Source organism: Myxine glutinosa, chromosome 1 (genome assembly GCF_964187855.1).
Source record: "Myxine glutinosa chromosome 1, kmMyxGlut1.1, whole genome shotgun sequence".
In the NCBI taxonomy this organism is placed as follows: Eukaryota; Metazoa; Chordata; class Myxini; order Myxiniformes; family Myxinidae; genus Myxine; species Myxine glutinosa.
In genome coordinates, this window is record NC_136261.1 from 127,927,108 (window position 1) to 127,946,926 (window position 19,819).

Genomic DNA, 19,819 nt, shown 5'->3' on the forward strand with positions numbered 1-19,819 from the left:
ATCACTCTTCTCAACCAGTCACTTTCATCCTTCCTCAACACATGACCAAACCATCTCAACCTGTTTCTCTTCACAGCATCCATCACAGGCTCTATTCCCATCATCTTTCGCAATGCATCACTTGTCTTCCTCTCTCTCTCAACGATACTCCGCACATCCACCGAACCATTCGCATTTCCACCCTTTCCAGCCTTCAAAAAAGAGAACCATGACAATTACAACTACATGTGGGCAGGGTACAGCCCGAAGTGGAGATCGGTTTCTGAGGTTTGGGACATGGAATGTAGGGACAATGACAGGGAGATCAGGAGAAGTGGTGGAAGTATTGGTCAGAAGAAGAGTGGACATATGTTGTGTGCAAGAGACAAGATGGAAGGGAAGTGGTGTGAGAATGGTGAAGGGTCGGCAGGGACAGAAATACAAGTTTGTGTGGCAAGGGTGCCCGGAGGGCGTGAATGGTGTTGGTGTCCTGTTTTCTGAGGAGTTTGTAGACAGTGTGGTGAGTGTGACTAGAGTGAGTGATAGGTTGATGATGGTGAAAATGATGATTGGAAAGCTCTTGGTGAACGTCATCTCGGGATATGCTCCGCAGGTTGGTCGAAGCGATGAAGAGAAGGACAAGTTCTGGTGTGCGATAAAGAAGCTGATGGAAAACGTGAAAGATGAGGAAGTTGTTGTGGTAGGAGGAGACCTAAATGGACATGTGGGAAGGGGTATGGATGGTTTTGACGGAGTTCATGGGGGTTACGGATATGGTGTGAGAAATGGAGAAGGTGAAAGGATTTTGGAGTTTGCGGATGGAGCTGATTTGTTGATTTGTAATACTCAGTTCCAGAAAGAGGATAATAAGCTTGTTACATACACGTCAGGTGTGTCGACGACAACCGTTGACTACCTGATGGTGCGTAGGCGAGATAGGGGGCACCTCCGGGACACAAAGGTGATCCCGGGGGAGGAGGCTATTTCACAGCACCACTTGGTTGTCTGCGACGTAAGGGTGAAAGGTGCGAGGAGAGCTCAGCGGGTGAAGTACCAACCGAGAATGAAGGTGTGGAGGTTGAAAGAGGTGACAATAAGGGAGGCATTAAAAGAGAGGCTGAGTAGGGTCGAGGATGATGTGGTTGAGCTTGAAAGTGGTTGGATGTCAATGAAAGCGAGTCTGTTGGGAGCCGTTGGTGAGGTATGTGGATGGGCAAAAGGACCACTGAGGCACTCGGAAACATGGTGGTGGGATGTTGAAGTTGGAAAGAGGATTGACGAGAAGAGGAAGAAGTTCAAGGAGTGGCAGAAGGCGAAGGGTACGGGAGCAGAAACAGCAGAGCATGAAAGTTATAAAGCAGCCAGGAAGGCTGCAAAGAAAGAGGTAGCAAAGGCACAGGAGGCATGTAGGAAAATGTTCGGCGAACGCTTGGATTCGGAAGAGGGTCAGAAAGCAGTATTCAGGATTGCAAAGCAGATAGCGAAAGAGAGGTGTGATGTGATGGGGGTGAGTTGCTTGAAGGATGAAGTGGGACAAATCGTTGTCGACCCAGATGGAATTAAAGGAAGATGGAAAAGATATATGGAAATGCTGTTGAATACAGAGAATGAATGGGATGGCAACATAGAGAGTAACCCAGTTTTAGGACCGGCAGAGAAGACAACTGAGAAGGAAGTTGAGGAAGCGATAAAAGCAATGAAGGGTAGAAAAGCGGGAGGGCCGACGGGAGTTGTGGGAGATATGTTGAAGGCAACAGGAAGTTGGGGTGTGAAGAGAATGACAGAGATCTGTAATCTGGTGGTGAAAGAAGGCCGCATTCCAGTGGATTGGGAACCGAGTACCCTCGTCCCTCTATACAAGGGGAAAGGTGACCCTCTGGAGTGTGGCTCGTACCGAGCGATAAGGTTATTGGAGCATGGAATGAAGGTATTGGAAAGGGTGTTGGAGAGGAGGATAAGGAAGAAAGTGAAGATTGACGAAATGCAGTTTGGATTCATGCCAGGAAGAGGAACGACAGATGCGCTTTTCATTGTGAGGCAGTTGCAGGAGAAGTACATGGAGAAGAGGAGGAAGTTGTTTCTTGGGTTTGTTGATCTGGAGAAAGCATTCGATCGGGTTCCACGCAAAGTATTGACATGGGCATTGAGGAAGTTAGGAGTGGAGGAATGGTTGATCAGAGTAGTGATGGCAATGTACAAAAGAGCGCGCACAGCTGTAAGGACGAAGGACGGGAACAGTGGTGAGTTTGAGGTGAAGGTGGGAGTGCATCAGGGGTCGGTACTAAGTCCACTACTATTTGTAGTTGTGATGGAGGTGCTGGCTCAGAACGTAAAGGAGGGTTTACCGTGGGAGTTGTTGTATGCAGATGATCTGGTGTTGATTGCGGAAAGTATGGATGGACTAAAGGAAAAGATGAACACGTGGAAGGAATGTATGGAGACAAAAGGTCTGAAGGTGAATATCGGAAAGACGAAGGTGATGGCAAGTGGTAAAGCATGTGGTGAGGTGGAAAGAACTGGGAAGTGGCCATGTGCTGTGTGTAGGAAGGGTGACGGAGTGAACTCCATTCAGTGTACAATGTGCGCTGAGTGGGTTCATCAAAAATGTAGTTGTCTGAGAGGGTCATTAACCAGTCTGGCAGCTACATTCAAATGTAAGGTGTGCACAGAGGGAGCTGCAGATGGAGGAAATGTTGAGTTGGATCTTGGAGACGGCGTGAAGCGGGAAGGTGTGAAAACATTTTGCTACCTCGGAGACATGCTGAATGGAGAAGGTGGATCAGACTCGGCAACGGTTGCTCGAGTGGGATGTGCACGGAAGAAGTTTCGGGAATTGAGTGGCGTGCTGATGATGAGGGGAGTGTCGTTGAAGCTGAAGGGAAAGGTGTATGCTGCATGTGTGAGAAGTGTTATGATTTATGGGAGCGAGACATGGGTAATGAACGTAGAGCAGCAACGAAGGTTGGAAAGCCAAACAGTAAATCAGAGCTGTCTCCCTCGACATATCACGTGCCTTCGATACGGTCTGGCACCCAGCTCTGCTCACCAAACTCTACTCCTATGGTATCCATGGAAATCTCCATGCATGGCTTGCGGACTTCCTCTCTGGTCGTAGTCAAGGTGTGGCCCTGAATGGATTTCGCTCATCTCCCCTTCCTGTTCAGGCTGGAGTTCCCCAAGGCAGTGTGCTGGGCCCTGTGCTTTTTCTGGTCTTTATCAATGATCTCTCCGACTCTCTGGAAAATCCTCTCTATCTCTTTGCTGATGACTCCACTCTCTGCCGCTCCATTCCTCTTCCCTCAGATCGGCAGTCTGCAGCCTCCTCACTCTCTGAAGACCTGGACAAAATCACAGACTGGTCAAACAAGTGGAACATGTCTTTCAATCCTGACAAATCTCACACTCTTACTATGTCTCTCCGAAAAGATCGACTGGACAACCCTCCCATCTACTTTCTCAACAATCCTCTCCAAGAAGTTCTGTCGCTCAAGCTTTTGGGTCTCACTATCTGCCATGATCTTTCTTGGGAAAACCACATTTCCAAGCTGGCCTGCAAAGCCAGTCGCCGACTGGGCATCCTCCGTCGTGCGAAGTCCTTCCTAGGCACACCTGAGCTCCTCACCACATACAAGGCTTTCATCCGCAGCTCAATGGAATACTGTTCTCCCCTATGGGCTGGTGCTCCTGCCTCACACCTAGCTCGGCTTCACGCTGTTAAAACCAAAGCTTTCAGAATCATTGGAATCTCCCGCGATGAAGCTATCTCTGAGGGCCTTTCACTCACTCACCGCAGGCAGGTAGGTGGTCTTTCTGTCTTCTACCGACTCCTCTCTGGCCTTGCTCCCCCAGCTCTCTCTGTGCTCTGTCCCCCAAATATTCCTACAGGTCGCACAAGATCTGCCAGCAAGCCTCTGATGGTTAAACTGCCAAAATCTCGGCTCTCTGCTCACCTTCACTCCTTCATTCCTCTTTTCTCCCGCCTCTGAAACAAACTCCCACACTCCCTTCAATCCCACTCCTCCCTCCAGGTCTTTAAAACAGCTGTTCACCACCATCTCTTATCTTCCCCCATCCAAAACCTTGATCTTTTCTACCCCCACTAATTCACCCCAGATCCACCTTGTTTGTAATTCCAACTTCTTTCCTGGTAGTCCTGGCAGTGTCCATATGTTTTATGCCTCTCCCACCCCCTTTCCCATGCCTCCCCCCCAAAGCCCTCTCCCTCCCACAGTTCTCTCGATGTCTCCATGTCTCTCGGTTCCTGCTCTCAAATGTTGTGTTTGTGTCCTTCCCCCTCTCCCCATCTTGTCTACCGCTCCCGATGCTTTTTGTTTTATGTGTCGGTTTGTCGGTTATGTGTCGGTTTGTCGGTTTGTCTTTCTGTGTGATAAATGTTCGCTCCTTCACGAGCCTCGATCTTGTATACAAAAAAATAAAAAAATAAAAAAAAGGGTGGAAATGCAAATGGTTCGACGGATGTGCGGAGTATCGTTGAGAGAGAGGAAGACAAATGATGAATTGCGAAAGATGATGGGAATAGAGCCTGTGATTGATGCTGTGAAGAGGAAGTTTGTTTTTTTGTTTTTTTTGTATACTGAATCGAGGCTCGTGAAAGAGCTAACATTTACTTCACAAACAAATCAACCAGACAAACAAAATACCCAAAAAGAGGGAGCGGAAGACAAGATGGGGAGAGAAGGGGAAGCACACAAACACAACATCCGAGAGCAGGGAGATGTGTGGAAGGGAGAGGGCCCGGGGGGAGGAGGCATGGGAAGGGGGGGTGGAGGGGGGAGGGAGAAGTATAAAACACAATACACAATAAAACACAAACACAAACACAAAACACAATACAAGGACACCAAGGACTTCTTGGACAGAAGTTGGTATTTCAAAAAAGTGGAATTGGGGTGAAATTAGCGGGGGTAGAAAAGATCAAGGTTTTGGATGGGGGAAGATAAGAGATGGTGGTGAACAGCTGTTTTAAAGACTTGGAGGGTGGAGTGGGATTGACGAGAGTGAGGGAGTTTGTTCCAGAGGCGGGAGAAAAGAGGAATGAAGGAGTGAAGGTGAGCAGAGAGTCTTGATTTTGGCAGTTTAACCATAAGAGGGTTGCAGGCAGATCTTGTGCGACCTGTAGGAATATTTGCGGAACAGAGCCCAGAGAGAGCTGGGGGGGGGGGGGGCAAGGCCAGAGAGGAGTCGGTAGAAGACGGAAAGACCACCAACCTGCCTGCGGTGAGTGAGTGAGAGGCCCTTGGAGTTAGCTTCATCGCGGGAGATTCCAATGATTCTGAATGCTTTGGTTTCAACAGCATGAAGGCGAGCTAGGTGTGAGGCAGGAGCACCAGCCCAGAGGGGAGAGCAGTATTCCATTGAGCTGCGGATGAAAGCCTTGTATGTGGTGAGGAGCTCAGGTGTGCCAAGGAAGGACTTCGCACGACGGAGGATGCCCAGTCGGCGACTGGCTTTGGAGGCCAGATTTGAAATGTGGTTGAGATGGTTTGGTCATGTGTTGAGGAAGGATGAAAGTGACTGGTTGAGAAGAGTGATGGAAATGAATGTAGAAGGAAGTAGAAGACGGGGAAGACCGAGAAAGACTTGGCTGAAGATGGTGGAAGAAGAAATGCGGGCAAGGGGGTTAACAAGGAGAGATGCAGAAAATAGGGCAAAATGGAGAAGATTGTCATGGGGACCGCAAGGCTAACCCCCGCTCTAGCAGGGAAAATGGCCTTTAAAATGCATGTTGTGTGTTGTTGTTGTCTCTCAACGATACTCTGCACATCCACCAAACCATTCGCATTTCCACCCTTTCCAGCCTTCGTTGCTGGTCTACGTTCATTACCCATGTCTCGCTCCCATAAATCATAACACTTCTCACAAATGCAGCATACACCTTTCCCTTCAGCATAAGGCTGCAACATAACAAAATGTGAAAAACGTGAAGGCGTCTGAATACTTTCTGAATGCACTGTACCTATCTAATTACCAATTAAACCTATTTACCCACTCTACTTCCACTACCTTTCCTGGGAGAGCATTCCATGCATCAACTAATCTGCGCCGGAAAGACCCTTGCCATAAAACTGTTCCAATTTTTATCATATTTACCCTCCAGCTATGGCCCCTGGTCCTAACATTGTCCACTTTATTAAAATTAAAAACTTCACTACACCTATATTGTCCACATTCTTCTTTATATTAACATCTCTATCATATCCTCTAGTAACAGCCTCCTTTCTAATGTATAAAAGTCCTGTCTCCTTCAAACATTCCTCATAGCCGAGTCGAGCTAGGCCCGGAATCAATCGAGTAACCCCGCACTGACCCTCTTTATGGTAGTTATATCTTTCCTGAGTTGTGATCAAAACTTTACACAACATTCTGGAGGTCTCACTAAATTCCTATACAATGTTAAAAGCACCTCTTTTGATTTGTAATTTATCCCCCCTACAAATACAACCTAAAACCATATTTGCTTTACCTACAACTGCCTGGCATTGTCCTGTCTGTTTTCCTCCATACATATTGCCTTTGCTTTACCTCTAGCTGCCTGGCATTGTCCTGTCTACTTACCTCCCATACATATTACTTTTGCTTTACCTCTAACTGCCTGGCATTGTCCTGTCTGCTTACCTCCATACATATCACCTTTGCTTTACCTCTAGCTGCCTGGCATTGCCCTGTCTGCTTACCTCCCATAGCCCTGTCTGCTTACCTCCCATACATATTACCTTTGCTTTACCTCTAGCTGCCTGGTATTGCAGTCTGCTTACCTCCCATACATATTACTTTACCTCTAGCTGCCTGGCATTGCCCTGTCTGCTTACCTCCATACATATTACCTTTGCTTTACCTCTAGCTGCCTGGCATTGCAGTCTGCTTACCTCCCATACATAATACTTTACCTCTAGCTGCCTGGCATTGTCCTGTCTGCTTACCTCCCATACATATTACCTTTGCTTTACCTCTAGCTGCCTGGCATTGCCCTGTCTGCTTACCTCCATACATATCACCTTTGCTTTACCTCTAGCTGCCTGGCATTGCCCTGTCTACTTACCTCCATACATATTACCTTTGCTTTACCTCTAGCTGCCTGGCATTGCAGTCTGCTTACCCCTGTATATATTACCTTTGCTTTACCTGTCGCTGCCTGGCATTATCCTGTCTGCTTACCTCCCATATATATGTAATATATATTGTCATTATTCTTACCCGTACCCAACGCCTTACTTTTACCCAATCTACAAAAGTATCGACCTGATACTTTCATGGACCTGATCACCCCCATCTCTTTTATCTACCTATCTGCAAACTTGCAAAGCGAACTCTTAGTCTTAACCGCACACACGACTACACCTACAGACAGGACGGCCAGGTAGGTTATCTAGTCTAGTAGGAAGACTAGGTCCCCCTGCACCCCCCGGAGATATACTTCTAATCAGTGTTTCTAGATTGGAAAAAATGTGTAGAAAATGACTAGCTATGGCCCCAAGCTGAAAAAATGTCCCACATACCATTTTTATGCAAATTACTGCTGCCATTATCAAAAAAACGATTTTTGACATATCTCAGCCAATATTGCAGATAATTGAAAAATGAAGGTGTCTAGACCCATGTTTTGAAGGGCATAGATCATGATAGAACTATTCATAACATGATTACATGTGTCTATGGTATACTAGTATGCTAATTAGTGCTTTATTTACAAAATAATCACAGTTTTACGAAATAATAGACTCATATTAAGGTCCGTCTACACAGACGTTAACACAAAGTTTTATTTTTCAGGTTCTACACTCCGTTTTCTTTTGGGCATGCTTGCTGTCGATGTCTACCATCACTGTTAAATGACAAATAAGAAATCACGAATGATGTTAAAAGTGCCTGTGAAAGGAGGCTCTGAGTTTTCAGTGAGGTAACAGAGGTTCTGAGTCATGTTCTACACTAGGGTACTTTTTAGCTGACTAAACCATGTTTAGTGGCATCAAAAGTGCTAATAGCTAAAACATCTAAATTCTTCCACACTAACGTTAGCTATCTAGGCCAATGAAACATTGTGCTAAGTTACTGTAGCTAGCTCAGCTGTCGTGCCTCTTTCTGGTTCAATTCATATACAGAAGTCAACAGATATGTCTCATGTTTGGCATTAACAAAAGTTTAAGTTACACCGACATTAGGAACATACTGTACATAGATGAGGCTAGCTTTAACGTTAGCTAACATGGTGCTAGCTGGCTCAGCTGTTATTCTGCCTGTTTATGATTTCATGCAGAAACTGAAGTCAAGAGTGTGAGTAACATTATAGTTAGCATCTTACCTGGCTAGATTGGAGGATGAATACCAAGAACAACACACAGATGGAATGGAAGACTGAACTTTCAACTGAGGTATTCAATAACATCAACGTTACCAATTGATACGAGCGCGCGACATTACCAATTGATACGAGCGCGCGAGCGCGCATGTTACATGGATGGAAATGTAAAATGGCAGCTATAGCAGCACTAATTTGGATCTCTAGTCTGTCATTTCTGCACTGTGATTGGATAACATAAAAAAATATGTTTGGGAGTTAACAGCAGGAGTTGGTAGATTTTACGTGGGCTGGGTGAGAAACCTTTAAATAAGCAAGTGAAAATCTCTCGCAATACAAAGTCAATGGTGGGAAGAAAAGTTGAGTGGTACCAATGTTACTGCCAATGTCCCGCCCCTATGCAAGACTCAGGAGCATCTTGTTGACATTTAACCTTGAAAATACCTGGGTTTAGACCCCTTATGTACCATGTTAAGTTATCTGCAGTATTAACGTATCCTTATCATTTGTAAAACTGATTATTTTGTAATTACAGCATTAATATGCATACTAGTATACCATAGACACATGTAATCATGTTATGAATAGTTCTATCATGATCTATGCCCTTCAAAACATGGGTCTAGACACCTTCATTTTTCAATTATCTGCAATATTGGCTGAGATATGTCAAAAATCGTTTTTTTGATAATGGCAGCAGTAATTTGCATAAAAATGGTATGTGGGACATTTTTTCAGCTTGGGGCCATAGCTAGTCATTTTCTACACATTTTTTCCAATCTAGAAACACTGATTAGAAGTATATCTCCGGGGGGTGCAGGGGAACCTAGTCTTCCTACTAGACTAAACGTACTTTCCTTGGGACGGGATGTTAACCGTATGTCAGCATTAAATTTCTTTATCAACTTTCACAAGCGACATCAAATAAGGTTCAACTAACCCTTCCTCTTCTTCGTCTGCACGGCCTCCGCAGGATTAGGACCAATACATTCTTCTTCCACATCTTTATCAGTTGTCCTCTCTTCTTCCACCTCTTTATCTTCGGGTTTCCTCTTTTTTTCCACCTCATCATCAGTTTTGCTCCGCTTTTCCACGCCTTTATCTTCGGGTTTCCTCTTTTTTTCCACCTCTTTATCATCAGTTTTGCTCCGCTTTTCCACGCCTTTATCTTCGGGTTTCCTCTTTTTTTCCACCTCTTTATCATCAGTTTTGCTCCGCTTTTCTACGCGTTTATCTTCGGGTTTCCGATTTTTTTCCACCTCTTTATCATCAGTTTTGCTCCGCTTTTCCACGCCTTTATCTTCGGGTTTCCTCTTTTTTTCCACCTCTTTATCATCAGTTTTGCTCCGCTTTTCCACACCTTTATCTTCGGGTTTCCTCTCTTTTTCCACCTCTTTATCATCAACTCCCCTCCTTTTTTTCTCCGCCTCTCCCAACTCGGTTTCTCTGCCTGACTGACACCGCTTCCTCGCCTGGTCCGCCATGCTCGCCACTTGCGTCAGCCGCCAGATAACTTCACACTAAACCTGCACAATTATTTATTTTTTTTATTTTTTTTAAATATAGATAATTACATTTAGTCTAACTGAAATTCTCTCTATATCACAATCGCAAATATATAAATATAAATAAGTGTATGTATTTAAATTTTATCTGGTTAAAATAAAAGATTTTTCATAAGCACCATCCGAGTTACCACTTGCCTAATTATTGAAAAATAAATCAACATAATTATTTAAATCATTATTGTATTATCAGTAGTCAGTATTTTATAATAACTAAAATATCATAATATTCTGAACATTTTTGGATAATTTAGTGTAGTTGTGGAGGAATTACAAAGAGCGATGTAGATGGCGACGTAATAACAGTAGTGTAAAGGCGTTGTGGAGCAAAAGGTGAAAAATACATATTAAAATGGTCCACTTTCGCACGCCAGCAGGTTTACTCTATTTAATAGGAAAATACTCCATAACCTGACCTTCAGTGAACCCTTACGTATGCACGCACGTAAAGTTTTGCTGAAACCGAGACTGTGAACCATGGTGTAATGGTATTACATGAGTTTGCTGTTTTTACTTTATTACATTTGTTTTATTTATTATATTACTTATTATTATTACTTATACATTACTTATTACTATACTTATTTCTTATTACTACGGCCTTCAGGCGATATTGTTCAAAGTGTGCACCACGTTCTTGTCACATTCCTTTATTTGGGCGGTGTATAGGACACACACTGCTGGAATCGTTCCTAAAAATAAAAATAACCCGGGTTATGAACATGAATCAAAAATGTCAATGATGCTTATTCTCTTGGTAAGTGTGACGAAACGCGCGCGTCATAATTCTGTTTCCGGGTCCAAACACAAAACCACTGGAGCCAAACATCAGCTGGACTCAGTGAGAAAAGTGCTCGGTCATGCCGCAGTGTTGCGTTCCTGAGTGTGTAAATAGATCAGAAACCAACCAAGAACTGTCTTTCTACCGATTTCCTGCTAATGAAAAACAAAGGCTGAAGTGGCTTAAGCTGATAAGGTAAATTAGTTTGTATAATAATAATATGGCATAAGCCACCACACTGTGTCAGTGTACTGCTGTGTTGTGTACAGACTGCAATACCCAGCAGATACCCAACCGCTCGCTCCCCCTCCACCCCATACATATATTCCCTTCAATATCCCTCACTACCCTCCTACACCTCTACCCCCCTAAATAATAGGTCATATCAAATCCTCCTCTTCACACACATACAGATGCTTCCCTCTATTCCCACTCCCACACTTATTACCCTCCTTCTACACATACACAATTAATCCCTCTCAGATATTTCACAGCATGCTGCCCTCTATTCCCACTCCCACACTTATTATCCTCCTTCTACACATACACAATTAATCCCTCTCAGATATTTCACAGCATCCCTCCCCCTACCCACAAATCACCCCTCCCCCCCCCCCTCCCCCTCTCCTCACAAACACACAAATATTTACCTAGACATATTCCCCCACCACACACCCCTCCATACACACCCTCTTCTTACTCACAAAACAATCATTCAGTATTTACTACGAGACTAACATAAACTTTGTTTTTTTCAGACGCAAAGATTTCATCCCCACTTGCAACTCTCGAGTGTGCAGCTGGCACTTCTCCAATGGAAAGGATGAGGGACCATCACGGTTTTCATGGAACTCGGACAAGACCTTCAACTTTCCTAATCCTGAACCGAAAACTCATGTGCGACGTCGGAAACGCAAACAGCTGTTGGAGAACTCTGTCGATGAGAATGAAGACGATGCAGTCCAAGGTCTCTTGGTTCTAGCAGATGCTGCTGCGAGCACAGTGAACAGTACAAGTTCTGTAACTGCTGGTGAGACTATTTTACAAATAGAAAAGGTCATGCTGATCAAGGAAAATGAAACCCTGAAAAAAGAACTTGAGAGACAGAAACAAACATTTTCCTTCAAACAAATAGAAAATGATGCTGATAAAGTTCAGTACTATACAGGTTTGCCAGATGTCGCCACTGTGAGATTCCTGGAACAGTTACTGGGGAGATTTGAACTGACCTACCAGAGCACCTGGACTGTACAGATGTTGGCACTTGTTGACCAATTGCTGTTGACCCTAATGAAGCTGAGACTCAACTTGGGCAATTTAGATCTGGCAACCAGATTTAACTGTAGTACTGCCACTGTGATCAACATCTTCACTACAGTTGTGGGCGCGCTCTATGACATTCTGTATGTTGGGATGATGGAGAACAACATTCCGTCCATAGCCAAGAACCAGAAGTGTCTTCCATCTTGTTTTCTTCCGTTTCCGAACTGTAGAATTGTCTTCGATTGTACCGAAGTAGCAGCGTCGAACACAGAAAAACCGGACACCCAGTGTCATCTGTACAGTCAGTACAAAGGCAGAACAACACTCAAGTCACTAATTGGTGTTGCTCCGAATGGCGTGATTACTTTCGCCAGTGACCTCTATGGTGGGAGTGATTCAGACAAAGCAATAACTTCAGACTGTGGAATCCTCAAGCAACTGCATCCAGGTGATATGATTCTCGCCGACAAAGGGTTCACCATCCGAGACATTCTTCCACAAGGAGTTTCCTTGAACATTCCAGCATTTCTCATGAACGGCCAATTCACCCAAGAAGAGGTCGTTAATAACAGACAAATTTCTGTTGCTAGAATTCATGTTGAAAGGTCAATTCAAAGACTCAAACTGTTCACAATTTTAGATCGTATACCATACCAGTTTAAGAAAATTGTCAACAAGATCCTGAAAGTTTGTGTATGTTTGACAAATCTGCAGACTCCAATTCTATGCGAATTTCAAGATAAAATGTGATTGTTACATAACGATATTTATTGTTGTTTAATACTTTTGAAAAACATATAAATATCTTCAATATCATATTCATGTCGTGAACAATAGTGAAATTAAGAGAGAAAAAAAAAAGTTTATGAATTTTGGGGGGCGATCACATGTTCTTGAGAAAGTAAATTGGTGTTTCCAACAATCCCTTATAGATCAACCAGATATATTGTTTTATGCAACATCTTTACGTCAAAATATATGGTCGTTCATGCTTTGAAAGCTCAAACACATATTCTATGGTGTGTATGTACAGTTTAATCAAACTAAATAAAATTTGATCCCAAATTTTGTAGATTTTGTTTGGTTCAAAAATTTAAAACAAAATTGTTGTTTTTGGGAATTACTCGAAAATTTTTAGGGGTAAAAACTGGCTGTTGCCAGCCATATTGTGAATGTCGTGTAGCTCTGTCACAGTGTGTGTGAAAATAACTTGTAATGAGTGGAACAGTTATCAAGCAAAATTAATTGGATTAGAACCCACAGGCCTCACCCTATGTGTGGGATCTGGTGCCCCCAGAAACCAAATATTTCTAAATCCTTTGTGATGCATTCTGATATATACAGTATAGCAGAACACATTATTTCAGCTTCAAATTACTAGTATGTGTTTTTTGTTATTGTTATTTATAAAGTTGTTCATACTGTTGTTAATTCAAAACACAAAATGGACTGGAGCACTGGTCCACCTTTTGTATTCAGTCAGGTGGATCTGAGCAAAAACAAGTGGATATTGTCCAGTGATCCAGTGCTTTTCACACACACTGCTGGCAGCTGTCACAGCAACATTCTACAGTGGCGGATGGACCTCGACTAAACCATACTATTCCAGGCGTTATAATTAAATATGGCAACAGTAGCATGTAAATTTACTACAAAATGATAGTTGGCAAAAAAAACTGTCTTGTAGAATGTCTCTAACTTGGCGATGTTTGGCGCCCAAGCTGGATCTTTTATGACTTGAATAATGGCAAGCTCAGTTGGTGTCCAGACCACCAAGTCACATCTACGTGCACTGATCAAGTGGAGATTCCCCTGGATTTGGTCGAAGTATGTGTGGGAACGCTTCAGTTTGAAGAGACCGGTGACCTCGTCCACTGTCAGGAAGAAGTGTTTATTTTCTGCAACTTCAGCAATGCTTGTGTTCGTAGCAACCCATGGACACTTGACTTCAACAATGTGGTCATCAGAGATTGACCCATCTGGGGAGGCCCCGAGCAGGCCGCTGGTGGACAGGAAGAGCCCCCTACGTTGTACAGGTTACCCGGTCACCTGGCTGTAATGCTCTATCCCTCTATCTTCATGAGTTATGCCCCAGTCAATAGCCTGTAAAAGATAAAAGAAAAGAAAAAAGACCCAGTTATAACTTGTTATAAATACACGTTATATCATTGTGTATTTGATAGTTGTTTGAGCCATGTAATAAAGGTAGAAAATTCTCCTGACTTCACAACAATTTTTTTACTTTCAAAATATGCATTTTAGAGCATTCATTTTTTTTGTTTTGGGGGTGATTGTTCAATTCTGGATTTTTTTCAGTATTCAGGGAGGAACATACCTTGGCTCCAGCAATCTTGGTATACTCTCCACGGAGTGTCTTGAACAGAGATGGAGGAAATGAGTGCCTCCTTATGGCTGCTAGCACTAGTCCAAACCTGCTGGCAGTGATCCTGTTATGTCTGTAGGAAGACCTGGAAATTATAAAATCCATGTACTTTATCATGCACTTTCGGTATATTCTCACTTCACAGAAGTCAAGATGTACTACTGTATTATGTGTCTGGGAAGGCCATGAGATTAACCTTCAGTAGAGGATTTTCTAAAGTGATCATGAGGATCTAATACTGTTATCTTAGTGAAGTAATATGTATGGCAATAAGTTTATATTTTTTTCCTTTAAACAAAAGTTTTCAAGATTGTCTCTGAGTCTGATATTTACAATTTAGCATAATGTACGTGTTACATTCCAACTTTAATCTTAAATTGGAATGTAAAACTAGCTACTTACCAGTATAAAGAAGGAAATGGATAGGACAGAGACAGAAAATATTGGGTACCGGTAACGACATGTATACTGTGCACACTATCTGCTATTTTACAATTAAACATGTGCATAAGACCCTTAAACTGTATGCCAGCTCTTGAGTCTTGAAACCTACTACTTTCATGCAATATATACTAGTACTAAACGCATTCACCATGTTAATATGTTCATTAAAACCCATGCAATGTTTATATCTGATTAAAATTGCATTTAAAAAAGCTTGAGAGAGAAAATAAATTCAACTCACACATTTCCATCAATAAATTAACCTGAAAGCAAAATATTAACATAAATCCTTAAACATGACATGACTTTACAAAGTATCATAATCAAGACCTTACCAGAGAGGGTTCTTGCTCTGTCCCACTGTAGCCTTCTCTATTCCCTGCTGTTCCTCATTGGAGAGCTTCATTTGGGCAACGAAGTAGGACAACTTGTCCTGGGCTGCAGCGAACCCGGGGCTCGACACCACAGCCTCATACATCTTGATTGGCAAAACCTTTAAAACAATACATGACAATACAAGCAGTTGCACTACATATTTCAAATTTTCATAAAAGAATATATGCAGTGCGTATCAAAAAAAAGGTAATCCGAATTCAAGGGGTTAATATGCAAAGGTTATTTAGTTTGACAATTTACGTGTGGTTTACCAATTATGAGGAGATCCTCAGCTTTCCATTGATGCCTTTCTGCATCATTGCTGTCACACATGATCGAGTACATGTTCATTGAAAATGACAAGTTCAAATCGCATTTTTACAAGTTTGGCTAATCGGTGCAAGACAGTTTGAAATGGATGCATTACTTGTCGACTGGCAAGTTAATAATGTAAAATTGTTAAGCTGGTCTGGTAATCGTCGGTTGCGTCATCCTTTGTTTAAGATGGGCCTACAGTGTATGGGTTTAGAGACAGTCTGAGTCATTGAAAAGATGGTTCAACTTACGACTGAACAGCGGACCTTCGTGGTTACAACCTTTCACCAAACTGGAAGTTTGCAGCGAACTTGTGATGCGTTCAGGGAACGTTTCCCAGAACGGGAGCCTCCAGCAGCCAAAACCATCTGGGCGAATGTTATAAAATACCAAGAGCATGGCACTAGTCTCAACCGCAACAAGGAGAATTCTGGTAGGAGGCGCACTGGGTGATCAGAAATGAACAATGCATCAGTGAGGCAGCACGTTTTGGAGCATCCTAGGGATACCAGTGCAAGACGAAATGGGACGGGATTGCCTTCGGCAACATTCAACCGATTCACACAAGACTGGACCTCCACCAACATCCATATCGGATTCACATCCGGCATCAACTTACGCCAGGGGATTTTGCCAGGAGGCTGGTGCTTGCCAGATGGTTGATAGCACGTTGCGAAGCAGATGTCAATTTCCTGCGGTATCTCGTTATCGGCGACGAAGCTGCTTTCGCCATGGATGGCAAGGTCAATACCCAAAATGTTCGTGAATATGCACCGACAGGACAACCCCCGGAATTTAATTTTGACACCAACATGAATCGACAAACGTGGACTGTTTGGTTGGGACTTTGCAGAAGTGGTCAGGTGATCGGACCATTTTTCTTTCAAAGGAATGTCAATGGTAACAGGTATCTGCAGATGATCAATGATGAAGTTTTACCGCAGCTGGAGGAGAACTTTGAGCGACAGGTTCGTGGTGTCTTCAGATATCTCTGGTGGGCCCAAGACGGCGCCCCAGCACATCGTCTTATCGCTGTCCAGAGATCGACTGAGGGAACTCTTTGGAGACCGAGTCATCGCCCTCAACCATGCAGTGGAATGGCCGCCAAGATCACCTGACCTCACACCATGTGATTATTTCCTTTGGGGACATTTAAAGAATAAGGTGTTCGTAACTCCTTCCCATGATCTTGACGAATTGCAGGGCCGTATTCGACATGAAGTGGATGCTTTGCGCAATGACCCGGCTATGGTGAGACGAGCAGTTCAGGGCATGCTCCGCCGCTGTGAGCTTTGTGTTGAAAGGGGAGGTGGACATGTTGAAGGTGTGGGTGCATAAAGGCCAATCATTCCTGAGAAAAGTTCACATCTGACGTTCATTTTGCACCAATTATCCTGACTTGCATCGATTAGCCAAACTTGTAAAAATGCGATTTGAACTTGTCATTTTCAATGAACATGTACTCGGTCATGTGTGACAGCAATGATGCATGGAAGGTATCAATGGAAAGCTGAGGATCTCCTCTTAGTTAGTAAACCACATGTAAATTGTCAAAATAAATAACCTTTGCATATTAACCCCTTGAATTCGGATTACCTTTTTTTTGATACGCACTGTATATTGCATACAGGGAAAATTGATATTACCTCAGCTGGTTCAGCAGATAAAATCCACCGCATGCCAGTAAAGCGGCCAAGCTTAGTCAGCTGTTCAGCGGCCCATTCCTTGTCCTCAGCAGCCACAGGTCTTTTAATGCCAGCTGTAAAAACATAATACCTACATGTATAGGTAATTAAAACAATAATAATTGCAGTATAATATGGTGAGGTTTGTGAATCAATAAATCAAAAGTACCTATCCTAGTAGTTGGTGCCATCTCTGACACCCTCTTGGCCACTATCTCTTTCTCCTTCACTGCCTTGGGTCTTGACCACTTACACTCCATGTCAGTTCTGGTTATGTTTTTCTCCACCCAGATCAGGAGGGCTGCCATGTGATGGCATTTCTCTTTGCCAATAGGGCATTGACATGAGTGGCTGGAAACCATTTGATTTTCCACCTGCAACTGTACAAAAGTTACATATAGATAATTGCCATTTATAGAGATCAATTACAGTAAAGTTTATATTTCCACATAACTGGTACATAAATAGATATGCTTTGTTAAGAAGCAGTTAACACCCTCGTCAATTAGTCACAGGACAAGGTTTATCAAAGAGAAAAAGAACAAAATGTTAATCCATTTGGTTTCTCATCCAAATTGTCCCTCCCGAAGTTCCTGATATGAATTGATGACATTAAAGCGCGGCGTTACGCGCGCTGCTTGCGAGCAAGGAGGAAGCGGACAAGCGGTAACTTATAAGCGTCTTTATTTCAGGAGCTCACTGTAACACTGGCGCGCTCCGGGCTGCGCGCCCGGTGTATATCATGAGGCCACGCCTACCCCTCGGGCGTGGCCACCGCCCACTTGGTGCGCGGAATGATGTCACCACGCCAGTGGGCTTTTGTGTCCGCCACACGCGCCCCCCCCCAGAATTCCCGCGCACCTGGAGGGCCAGTTTGCGGGGCAGACGAATGACCCGGCCGAAGCGCCCCCTGGCGATCGGCGGCGTCCGGGGTGCAGGGATGCCAGGTAGGATGCCCCTGGCTGCCCCTGGGATGGGTGCAGGACCAGGGGGCGGTGGGGCTGGGCGGTGCCGGGGGTCCGCCCGCAGGGGGGCGGCCCCGACGTGGGGGTCGGGCCACTGGCGGTGGATGGTCCACGTCGAGGTGGGCCGGCTTGAGGCGGTCTACCGAAACGCGGTCAGGAGTACCGCCGATGTCCAGGGTGAAGTGCTTCGCCCCGGTCTCCAGCACGCGGCAAGGCCCGTCGTACGGGGGCCGCAGTGGTGTCCGGTGGGCATCGTGGCGGACGAAGACGTACTCCGCCGTGCGAAGCTCCGGGGCGACGTGCGTCGGTGGGTGCCCGTGGCATGCCGTTGGCACCGGGGCGAACCTCTGGGCGGTCTCTTGCAGAGCGGAGCGCTGCTGTGCCGCGGACCATGGTGCCGTGGAGTCGGGGAGGAACTCGCCCGGCACCCGAAGCGGTTGCCCGAAGACCAACTCCGCCGCGTATGCGCGCAGGTCCTCCTTGGGCGCCGTCCGGAGGCCCAGCAGGACCCAGGGGAGACAGTCGACCCAGCCGCCGTCGCGGAGGGTGGCCCGGAGCGCGGCCTTCAATGAGCGGTGAAATCGCTCACACAGGCCGTTAGCCTGGGGGTGGTAGGCCGTGGTTCGGTGCAGCCGGACCCCGAGCCCCTGCGCGACCGCCCCCCAGAGCTCCGAGGTGAACTGGGGGCCGCGGTCGGACGAGATGTCTGAGGGGGCGCCGAACCGGGCGACCCAGGTGGCGATGAAAGCCTGCGCGACATCGGCCGCCGTTGTCGACGCCAAGGGCACGGCCTCCGGCCACCGGGTGGTGCGGTCCACCATGGTGAGGACGTAGGTGAAACCCCGCGAGGGGGGCAGAGGTCCCACCAGGTCCACGTGGATGTGGTCAAACCGGCGTTCCGGCACCGTGAACGGGGCCAACGGGGCCTGGGTGTGCCGGTGCACCTTGGCGCGCTGGCACGCGAGGCACGTCCTGGCCCAGCCGCGGACGGCCTTCCGGAGGCCATGCCAGACGAACTTGTCGGCGATCAGCCTTTGGGAGGCCCTCGCGCCCGGGTGGGACAGGCCGTGGATGGCGTCAAACACCTGGCGCTGCCAGCCCGCGGGCACGATGGGGCGAGGACGCCCGAGGGAGACGTCGCACAAGAGGGCCGCGCCCGCACCATCGAACGCCACCTCGGTGACGCGGAGGCCCGTGACGGCGGTCCGCAAGGCCTGGACGTCGGGGTCAGCGGCCTGGTCCACTGCCATCCGGGCATAGTCGATGCCGAGGTGGACTGCGTGGGCGACGGCCCGGGAAAGGCAATTCGCCACCGGGTTGTCCTTCCCCGCGACGTGCTGGATGTCCGTCGTGTACTCGGACACGGCCGAGAGGTGACGCTGCTGCCGGGCCGACCACGGCTCGGTGACCTTGCCCATCGCGAAGATCAGCGGCTTGTGGTCGACGAAGGCAGTGAACGCACGGCCCTCGAGCAGATGGCGGAAGTGCCTGACCGCCAAGTGAAGCCCGAGCAACTCGCGGTCGAAGGTACTGTTATGGCGTTCGGGCGGGCGAAGCTGCCGGCTAAAGAACGCCAGCGGTTGCCAAGCTCCACGCACCCATTGCTCGTGCACCGCGCCCACCGCGTAGTCCGAGGCATCGGTGGTGAGGGCGATCGGTGCATCGGGCGCCGGGTGCGCGAGCATGGTGGCGTTAGCCAAGGCGAGCTTCGCGCCCGTGAACGCCGTGTCCATCTGCTCGGTCCAGG

The 19,819-nt window shown here is 46.0% G+C and overlaps 2 protein-coding genes across 3 annotated transcripts in view; one reads left to right on the forward strand and one right to left on the reverse strand.

Annotated features, from left to right (window-relative positions):
* PPWD1 (peptidylprolyl isomerase domain and WD repeat containing 1) overlaps window positions 1-9,840 on the reverse strand; it is a 101,485-nt gene extending 91,645 nt beyond the window's left edge. The window contains exon 1 of one of the 2 annotated variants that reach the window (XM_078777010.1): window positions 9,237-9,840. In XM_078777010.1, the coding sequence (XP_078633136.1) occupies window positions 9,237-9,780 (544 nt within the window). In that variant the 5' untranslated portion in view covers window positions 9,781-9,840. The remainder of the gene's footprint in view (window positions 1-9,236) is intronic. The other variant, XM_078777014.1, reaches the window with a different exon arrangement.
* Window positions 9,841-10,666: 826 nt separating this feature from the next.
* On the forward strand, window positions 10,667-14,121 carry LOC137412396 (uncharacterized). The gene is made up of 2 exons (XM_068097681.2): window positions 10,667-10,837; window positions 11,401-14,121. The coding sequence occupies exons 1-2, from the start codon at window positions 10,722-10,724 to the stop codon at window positions 12,653-12,655; spliced, it is 1,371 nt and encodes a 456-aa protein (XP_067953782.2). The 5' UTR covers window positions 10,667-10,721; the 3' UTR covers window positions 12,656-14,121.
* The last annotated feature ends 5,698 nt before the right edge of the window (window positions 14,122-19,819 follow it).

Coding starts and splice junctions, on each gene's coding strand:
- LOC137412396 (XM_068097681.2), top strand. CDS start 10,722: ATGCCGCAGTGTTGCGTTCCTGAGTGTGTAAATAGATCAGAAACCAAC. Junction 10,838..11,400: donor AAGTGGCTTAAGCTGATAAG/GTAAATTAGTTT, acceptor TGTTTTTTTCAG/ACGCAAAGATTTCATCCCCA.